Source organism: Aethalodelphis obliquidens, unplaced genomic scaffold, assembly GCF_003676395.1.
Source record: "Aethalodelphis obliquidens isolate GAN/ISIS:26980383/991018 unplaced genomic scaffold, ASM367639v1 scaffold70, whole genome shotgun sequence".
Taxonomy (NCBI): Eukaryota; Metazoa; Chordata; class Mammalia; order Artiodactyla; family Delphinidae; genus Aethalodelphis; species Aethalodelphis obliquidens.
Genome location: NW_020838014.1, coordinates 5,197,317 through 5,207,589, shown reverse-complemented (window position 1 = coordinate 5,207,589; position 10,273 = coordinate 5,197,317). Strand labels below are relative to the sequence as shown.

Genomic DNA, 10,273 nt, shown 5'->3' with positions numbered 1-10,273 from the left:
AAAGAGCAACAGATGGGATTCCCGGGCCATTTGCTGTTTCCGAATACTCCCTTGGGAAGAGCTACTTCTTAAATTCCCTATTAGGGAGTAGCTGACAACGAACTCTGATTTTAAAAAAAGGAAGGGAGGGCTCAGAATAGGTCCCAAAGAAAAGAAGGAAGGAGAATAGGAAGTTCACTTTACCTGGGCTTCGGGTACGGGTGGACCCCTGAGATACAGTTGCCCCCTCATGGCTTCCTTGGCCCATAACGCAGCTCAGGTGCCTCCTACCCTATTAAATAGCTACATTTTCACCCTAGTTTCAAACCGCCCCCTCTTCCTTCCCCTCTTCAAATGTGGGACAGTTTCCCGGTGTTCTGTATTCTGCTTGGTTTCCTAACTTGCTGGTACTTCGGCCCACCACGATCTGGGCTTGGTTCTCCCCAAACATCCAAGGTCACAGCGGCGGACACTGCTCAGCTCTCCCTTGATTTGGTCCTTCTGGGGCACAAGGGAGGACCGACCGTTGGCAAATCTGCTTGGAATTCTTTACTACCACCTCTGATACCACGCTCTGGCCGGGATTTTCTCTCTCCCCTTTGGAAGTTCCTTCTCAGTCGTCTTCTCGGTGGACCCCTTCTCCAGGCTCCTGTCATCAGCCCTTTGCTCCCCTCGCTGCTTCCGCCTCTCATGCCCCACCTGTATAAGGACAATCACCGATCTGTCTCCACCCGCAACTTCTCCCTTAAGCTCCAGGCCAATTATCTAGCTGTGTCGAACGTTCCCACTTGAAGGTCCTGCAGAAAACTTAAATTGCGTCCAAAGCTGAGATCACTGTTTCCTTCTTCACTGGTATTTTCCACCGTGGTGACTGCACCAGCATCCACCCAGACCCACGGCTGGCCTCCACACTCCATATCTAGTTATAAAGTCCTACCAGTTTTTCCTAAAATCCTTAATGAATGCATTCTACCTGCTGCTGTCGCAATTGAGAGCTGCGATTTTTCACCTGGATTAATGCAGTTCAGTTCATCTTCCAACCTTGTCTGCACCCCGGCCCCTTCCACCAGAGTAATCTAAAGTGCAAACAGAGCCATGCACTGTCCCGATTAAAGGTTTTCAATGGCTCCCCCAAACTTCTAGACGATCAAGTCCAAACTCCTTGACTTGACCTTTACGAGCTGACCCTTGAGAACTCTCTCCTACCACCTCACCCTTCAGACACAGAACCTCTGTATTTCTCTGAGTGTATCTTACCATCCTCTCTCTTTAACTTTGTATATGCTATCCCCTCTGCTTAGAGCCCGCTCTACCTGGTATATGCCTATTCATTAAAAAAGTTTTAAATCTAGGTTTGCACCTCCTATGCGAAACCTTTCTTGACACCTTAGAAAGTTCACCATTCCCTCTTCTATCTCTGTCAGTGAACTCCTATAATTTTACTTACTATATGTAATAAAGTGATTTACATGTCTCCCTCTCCTGCAAGACCATGAATTTCCTAAGGGCAGGGGCCAGTTCTTACTCATCCTTCTATCTCTTCAAAAAATACTGAATGGCTCAAATAGTCAGGCACTGTAGCTGGTATAGTGATTTAGAACACGTACAGACTTTGGAGTCAGAAAGACCTGCATTCAAATCTCGAGCAAATTAGTTTCTTTAAGTCTCAATTTCCTCATCTATAAGAATAGGGACAGTAACAGTAGAAACTCATAATTAGAGCTGTTAGTTGATCAATTAACAGAAAAGTCAGGTGAAGACAGGAATCATAAAAAGACACTTAAATTTCTTAACAGTTTTATTTTCACCTCAATCATATACATATATATTTGTTCACCGATCTCTTAACACAGGCCCAGGTCTTTCCTTTGCGTATAGGTCTGTTGTCTGGAGTCTCCTCACTTTTTTGCATAAAGCAAACCTATGTCTTTTGCTACAACTTTCAGATTTGTTTTATTTTTATTTATTTATTTATTTATTTTGCGGTACGCGGGCCTCTCACTGTTGTGGCCTCTCCCATCGCAGAGCACAGGCTCCGGACACGCAGGCTCAGCGGCCATGGCTCACGGGCCCAGCCGCTCTGTGGCATGTGGGATCTTCCCGGACCAGGGCATGCACCCGTGTCCCCTGCATCGGCAGGCAGACTCTCAAGCACTGTGCCACCAGGGAAGCCCTGTTTTATTTTTTATTTTATTTTATTTTTTAAAGTCTTTATTGAATTTGTTACGATTTTGCTTCTGTTTACGTGTATTTATATTTGCTGAATGAAAACTGTGGTGTGTGCTTCGGTGAATGGAATTTCAGGCTCTCCCTGTGCACAGCCAGTGGGCGAAGGTCACCTTAAATGACTCTTTCTTCCCATTTGTCTGTCGATCCCCAAACCAGTTGCTTTTTTCCAGTTGCTTCCCGGGTGCCTGTACATAGTTTTTCTTTTTATCAGAGCACTCTCCTGTGTTCTGCTTACCAGACAACGGCTGTATGAGGAAGACAGTATAAACAGAAAACTGGATTTCTATGGCCTAGGTTTTGTACATACAGAAACTGCATGGTATTTAAATTATTGTTCGCCTCCAATGATGTATGCAGTTTCTTTAAAAACAAACCCAAAAAATGTCTTAAAAAAAAAACATTGCTTCTGTTTTATGTTTTGGTTTTTCTGTCATGAGGCATGTGGGATCTTAGCTCCCCGACCAGGGACTGGACCCACACCCCCTGCACTGGAAGGTAAAGTCTTAACTACTGGACCGCCAGGGAAGTCCCCCAACTTTCAGGTCTGATTCCCTTAAAATGTAGTAAGAATTTTAAAAACACTTGTGAAGCCAATGGAGTACAGATCCTCCCATGTTTTTATGATTTGTCTCCCCTCAACCTTTTATAGTTGTTTTGCCTGGACCTAAACTGATAGCATTTTAAAAAAAAAAAAAGCGATTTGCCTTTATCTAGTCCAGAGAATTCATCTTATTGTATCAACACCTCTTTCTTTGGCACTCATATTTCATTGGTTTACATATTATTCAATGAAATGATGTAATCATAGTAACCAGTACTGGTGGCACAAATAGGCTGGAGAATAAACAGAATAGAGAGGACCCAGATGAGCATCACCCCCCCCCCCCGCCCCCCAACCCCAGTGGAGCTGAGCCACCCAGGTGTATGAGCCCCCAAGCAGTGAGTATATTAATCATGTCATTTTGTTTCTGGTTTTTGATGTTTTGACACCTAGGATCTTGCTGATCCTGGAGAGACTGCCCCTCCCACGGCTGGCCAGTTCCTAGAGAAAGGAAATCATTCCGATTTGTCTGTAAGCACGCCTTCCATGTGCAAACCAACCAATCTGGAGTCCACACACCCTCTACCCCCTCCATCAGGCTCTCATGCTCAGGACCACTGTTCCCTGCTCTGATCACCCCAAGGCCAGGAACCAGATGTGTTGGCGGGGTGGGGGAGAGGGGAATAGCTGGTGTATTAAGAATATGCGGATTATGACCTGCTGAACGAGGAGGCACCAGCCACCCACATGGGGTCAGCAAGTAGCTCCCTCAGCATCTGAACTCCCACCCCGAGGAAGTGAAACCCCCGGGGTCATTTTGCTTGAAGTTGCAATTTCAATAAACTTACACAAAGTCACAAGATTTGTTACTTACAGATCCCAGAAACCAGGGTCGGGGTTGCCACTGAGCAGGGGGAAGGGCAGTGCTCCGACGTCCCAGGTGTCCAGCAAGCAGGAGATAAAGAGCAGGGTAACAAGCACCTATTACATATAACATGGTTGGGGCAGAGGCTGCAGGCTCAACTCAAAATGGTTATTTTAAAAGGTGCCCCAGGAAAAGCAAAGTGGGAACTTGGGGTGGGAATCCTAAGCTCAGGTCCTCATCTAAACGTCCAGGCTCTGGCTGTGAGCAGGGCTATTATACTGTAAAATCCTAGGCAGCAACTCAAAATAGCTGTTTTCTCATCACACCAGATAACTAGGGATACTCCCTATGCCCCAGAACCTGCTGAAATTATCCAAACTAGTCAATCCTAAGCCTGCTTACCCTAAGTTGCCCATTCCTTCCTGTGAAAACCCCAACAAAGACTATTGCCCATGCTTCACCCTTGCTCCCTCTGCTGCCTGAGGGACCCTGGTACTTTCCCGTGTGGCCCCCTTTTGTGTGGCATGACCCTCCCTCTTGGGATCTGTGAGTGTAACAAACTGTCTTTTCAATGGCAGTCATCTCCCGATCTGCTGGCCCTGCCTCACCTAAATAATAATAAAACCTGTATTTTTTTTTTTGCGGTATGCGGGCCTCTGTTGCGGCCTCTCCCGCTGCGGAGCACAGGCTCCGGACACGCAGGCTCAGCGGCCATGGCTCACAGGCCCAGCCGCTCCGCGGCATGTGGGATCTTTCTGGACCGGGGCACGAACCCGCATCCCCTGCAACGGCAGGCGGACTCTCAACCACTGCGCCACCAGGGAAGCCCTAAAACCTGTATTTTAAAGCAGTGTGCTACACACACTGGTCTGTGGGTAAGAGGACATGGAGTGGCTGTTACTTGGAAGATCTAGTTACATGAAGAGCAGGTAAGAAGTCTTCTGCTGTAGTCACCTCAGGGTGACCTGAGGCACTTGCCCAGGTGTACGGCACATGTAAGCATCCTAGTGTTAGCTATTATCACAGTGGTGAGGGGTCCCTGCCCTCGGGTCACTTGCAGACAACCAGAGCATCTGTCAGGGGTTCCTCTCCTAGCCTAGAGGGGCAGAAAAGGCTCCCTGGGACCTGAAGGAGAAGTAGGAGTTGGAACAGGTGGAAAGAGGTTTCTAGAACGAGCAAACAGCAGGTGCGAAGGCCTCTAGGAAAGGACGTAAGTGGCAGGTTTTCTGTGCTTAGCACAATGCCTAGGCCACAGGAGGTGCGCAAGCAAATTTCTGTTTTACTTTTAATATAAACCGAGGCGGGAACAGGCTCAGCAATAGGAATGGGACTGCTAAAGACCAGCTCTGGCTGTGTCAGCCTTTTGATGTGAACAGAGTCCTCCACCTTCATGGAGAAGTGTGTAGTGTCGGGCTATTCTCCCGGCAGAACGTTAACTGTGCATTTATACACTGCCAGTCGCTTCTATCATGCCTGGATCAGGGCCAAGGTTAGTAACCGGGACACAGACCCAGCCCCTGAAGACCTCACGAGTGAGGTGGTCCCTGCCTGGGACACACGTGGGGAAGCCCAGCCGAGGCTGAGCGGCTGCTCCAGGGGCCAGCAGGGAGGTGGGGTTCCCAGCACTTCCTCCTGTGCAAGTCCCTGAAGCCAGCGGCCTGGGGAAAAAGCACTGTTTTTATATAATACGGGGACTAGCACCTTCTGGACTAGTTTGGCTGTAGACCGGGTCATGAGTCAGAAAAGCCGTTCTGTCCCAGGCACGATATGGTCACAGAACTTGGGTGCGTTTCCTCATCTGCAGAGAGGAACAACCTCTAACTTCTCTCTTTCCTGACAGGAGTCCTATAAGGTCATGGGAATTCACAGAAAGACCAAGAGACCATCCATCAGCGACAGGATCCTAGCCCTCACCTTTTCACTTGGTGGGAATCTCAATACTGATCCTGTTAAATCCATTTCTTCTTTTCTCTTTGGAATATCTACAATGCTTTCATAGGATTCCAAGAGATCAGAAGGTGCCCGAGTTGCAACGGGAATTCAGTCACAGTCCTTCATGCGGAGGAGATAAAAGGGTAACAGAGGCGGAGATCAAGTGCCTCACACAACTTCAATTTAAATTAAACTTCGTTTAATGAAATAAAAAACAAATGGTGCATTGCATAATATTTTGTGGTCACAGTATAAAACAATACAATTAGTTCATATAACATTGGATATGGACAAAAATACACAGGACCCTTTCTTTGTCTACGTAAAATTCAGCAGATCCGTATGTGCCACACTAAAAAAGAAAGAAAGTCAACTTTTTTCTCCTAGTTATCTGCACACAATATTTATCACTGAGAATTTGGTCAAACAGCGGAGGAGAACTTACCCAAATCCTATAGTTCCCTTCTTCCTCTGTTGTCATCGGTGAAGCTAAAAAAAGTTTCTGAAAGTAGCAAGTTGTGTAGTATTGCTTATTTTTCCTGCTAGAGAGGCTCAGTCTTTGGCTCACAGATGTCAGTGACAAAATCATGGCTGCAGGCAGTCTGCAAAGCAAGAAGCAAGAGCCACCAGGGAAAACAGACAAGGGTCTGGGCAGGAGGGGCCACCTTAACGAGGATCTTAGGGAAAGCCACGTGGATAGGAGGGGAGAAAACACACACATAAATAAACTTCTAAATTAAGATTTAAATCCAGTTGGTGAGTCAGAGTTCCACCGTCCCATGAAAAACCTGAAAAGTTGTTAAAAAGTCAGAGCTTGGATTTTCTTTTTTTAAAAAAGTGAAAAGTGTATGTAAACATTATAAAGTAAACAACTGAAAGTAATTTTGAGGCTTCTATCGGAACATAGCTTAGGCTCCTTCTGGGGATATGTTTATGATTAGAAAATTAAAAAAAGCCAAACTTTTTATCGTTTGTGTTAAGCGGTGCAATTTCATCTGTGTGAATCGTGGCTGCGTCCTTCCATTCATACCAGTGCTTCTGGCAGGAACCTTTTCCAGAAGAGCATTTAGGGGGCCCTATTTGGTACAACAACCGAGTACGTCTCGCACTTTGAACGGGACACACATTCCAGCCAGTTTATGCCCCTGGAAGGAAGGAGGCCCTTGGTACAATGCCCTGGGATTTCTCCCCACTTTGTACCAGCTCAGTGGACAGAGGGTGGGGCTAGGGGACGGTCAATGCCTTCACAACCCCAGCCTTGAACTGCAACAGCAGTCTGAAAGGAAAAGGTACAGTGTGTGAGCACGTGTTACCTTTCCTGCCAATAAGTGTCAGTTGTGGCCCATCCGTGGTTTTACGTACACCTGGGGCCACCTGGTCACGTCCAAAGCCAAGTACCCTTTCCTCCTACCAAGGGCCTGTACTATAACAATCCTGAATCTTCTTTTAGGAGGCATGATAACTGCAAGGGCTCAAAGGGCACTGGCTGTTCCTAACACAGCACCTGTTTCTATTTCCTGTTTGCACAATCACCTGTGACCCACCTCCTCTGGAGTGGCCCAGTTAGGAAATGACATGCAGGAAACACCCAAATCTAGTGCTATCAAGGCCTCCATCCCTTCCTCTAGTCATCCGTGCTCTGGTGGGGCGGACCTGCTGCCCGTGTTCCCGCCACAGGTGCTAGGCCTGGAATTCACTTGTGCTGCTACCATTAGTGCAATTTTCTATCACGTGAGTGGTCCCCTCTGTGGGCAAAACCAAAAGGAAAAAATTCGGTGGAAACTTGCCTCCTGGGGGTGACTTGATGATAAGTGCAGAACGAATCGTGGGTGACAGAGGGAGGGAAGTGGAGGGGAAGGAAGATGGTGAGCCCGAGGAGTTGGCTGTCTGGCCCATTGTGACAAAGAGCTGCACATGCATGGCCATCATTTTGTATTACTTTATTGCTCAAAACAAATGGATCTTTTTCCCCTTTGGAAGACAGAGCAGTATTAGATCCTTCAGAGCCAGGATAAAAGCACAGAGGATTGCAATGTGGGGCGTGAGTCACCAGTGAGCCTCAGGAAACCCCACTGAGATGCTTCCGAAAAGCCAGCGCTGTGCAGGGGCAGACACTTCGGGGGGGTGGAAGATCTCTTTGGGTCCGTTGTCCTTCTGGTATGAGTGATCAGGCAAAACGGACTGTTCTCAGATCTACTTTGTAGGCTGTTCACATGGCAATATAAATTGCTGGGTTTCCTCTGTGTTCCTCATAGGAAAGCAAACATACCACAAAGTATACCCTTTCTCACTAACCCCCTGCAGGGGATTTTAAAAAGACTTGAAGGACTGAAAAGGTCATAGAAAATGCACGGTTCTTCCAGGTAATTTCTGATTCCGTGAAGTCAGTCTTGCAAGCAGCAATTCACCTCCACGTTAAGGAGCCCACTCAGCCCACGAAGGATGTGGGGTGTCCATGGTTCCCCCTGCAGACGCACAAGGCCTTTGCCTCTCACAAAGGGCGGGACAGAGAATAGAGGTGGCTTCTTCCGCCTGACACACCCCTGGCACCACTGACCCTCCGGGCACGAGCTCCAGACATCTAACTCCCAGGATCCCCCTTCTGCAATCCCCAGGGCCCCCTGAGGCATGGTGGCCTCCGAACTACGGAAGTGACTGTCTGTTCCTTTCCTTGTCCCCAACCTCCTCTTCCTTGCAGGCCTTCTTACTGCCCTGGACAGAGGTGGCTGTGCATTTTTCTTCATACGCATTCTTAAGGCTAAGGTGGCAAGATAAGGTGCTTGGTGGAGAGCCAAATTCTCAATTCCAGGGCCATTTCAGCACTCGCACATAAAGCAGATACGAAAGAAATGGAAAGGGGGCAGAGAAGCAAAAAACCCAACCAGAACAAAATGCATCTGGGCTCGATAGGAAGTTACGGACTGCAGGTTTAGATTTCAAATGTGGTCTAAACCCCCTGAAAATAGGGGGTGGGGGAGGGTAGTAAAAGCCACACATTAGCCTTCGGCACTGGTCTGTGTTGTCCCTCGGCAGGGGTGGAGGGTCGCCTTTAGCAGCTCTCTCAGCACGTGCCTCCGACTCAGAAGCCGGCCCTTCCGTTCTCACCCGAGACAAAGAACTCTGAACGCCTTCACCCCTTCCTCACCACAACCCCTCGAAACAAAAGGTAGAAACACACACAAGCCAGAGATCTATAAACCAGTAGGAGAAAAAAATTAGACAGAGGTTAACCATTAAAAAGCCGCCGTCGGGAAAACACACACTCGATTGTTCTATCAGAAAGTGCTGTGGGAAGAAGAGCCGTGTGCTGGTAAACATGTCCGCGCTCAGAACTTGACATGCAGAAAAGAGAGAGCGCCGAGTCCCACCTGAGATTAGAGAGGACTGGTTTTTAGTGTAACACACATCACGTTAAAAGATCACTGTCCTCTTCTCGCCCAAACTGCTCCTCGAACGTCCCTGCATCCCGGCCTTTCCCGGCACCGGCTAGTCCATCTCCATGGACATGAGCCGGCGGCGCTCCCGCCTGGTCTCCTGGACCTCCTTCTTACAGCACCAGTGCGAGCTGCAGTACCCGATGAGGCAGGACAGGAGCCCGATGACCGTGGACAGGCCAACGCCGATCAGCAGCGGGTACTTGAAGGCGTTCAACACTGGGAGGGAAAGAACAGAGGCAACGGGTCAGTGATGCGAGGTGGGCCTCGGAGAAGACCGCCGCCTCCCCTCTCCATCGCCACGGCGTCTCCACCGGGGATCTGACCTCATGCATCCTGTACCCGGCACCTGGCGTGGTGCTTGAGACAAGAGCAGCTCGGCCATACGTGTCCAAAAAATGAGCAAATGTCTCCCCACCCAGTTCTGTGCGGGAAGGCAGCAGAAAGCCAGAAAAAAAAAAAAAAAAAAAAAGATTCTCCTTCAATGTCTTTGAATGTCAACTTGCTTTTTAGGGTTTTGGCAGGAGATTGATTTTTAAAAGTCAGTATAAGGGCACCACACATTCGGTAGCAGATGCGTCCTTAAAAAAACCATACATAAATCAATTCTATGCATCAGATAACTGAAGTGTACTAGGGGAGCTATTTTAAGTAACACTATAGTAAATTATCTAGCAAAGTGAATAATCACTCCCTACTTGTTTAGTAAATCTGGGTTTTCATATGGAGTGACTGCAAGCAAGACATTTCTAAGAGGCAAATATGGTATAAATGACTCAGTTGCGGGAATGTACAAACACTGTTTAGATCCCACACCCTCAAATCCCACGTCCCCGTCCCCCAAAGTACCAGCACGCCTTGGGTGGAGGCTGGCACTGTGGTTGTTTGCCTGACATTTAATACAACAGCCCCAGGAGAGATTATTATCCCATTTAATAAGAGAGGAAACGAAGGATTAGAAAGGCCAAGTCACCTGTGGAAGAGCTGGGGTTCCAATTCCAGTCTCCGCCAAACTGACACATCATCAGGGGAACACACTCAAAGGCTCCTACTTAATCCTTGGTGGCACCTGGACTTGAATTCTCTCCATGAGTGTTTTCAGTTAACGTTTACTCTGACACTTTTTGCAGAGAAGACATGTTTCTCGTTAACCAGGGAACAACTGCCCACACTCTGAGAGGCCAGGGAGCAGAGGCGTGGGGAGGGGGCCCACTGACCATGGCGCTTTAGGCTGACTGTGGTGGTCGGTGCAGGCCAAGGCTGGGAGCTCCCCCTCCCATCCAGGAGGAACCC

The 10,273-nt window shown here is 48.2% G+C and overlaps 1 protein-coding gene across 1 annotated transcript in view; it reads right to left on the bottom strand.

Annotated features, from left to right (window-relative positions):
* Positions 1-5,728: 5,728 nt before the first annotated feature.
* The window catches only part of PTGFRN (prostaglandin F2 receptor inhibitor), an 85,146-nt gene continuing 80,601 nt past the window's right edge, over positions 5,729-10,273 (bottom strand). Inside the window, exon 9 of the mRNA XM_027091127.1 lies at positions 5,729-9,199. Coding sequence (XP_026946928.1) covers positions 9,033-9,199 — 167 coding nt within the window. The 3' untranslated portion in view covers positions 5,729-9,032. The remainder of the gene's footprint in view (positions 9,200-10,273) is intronic.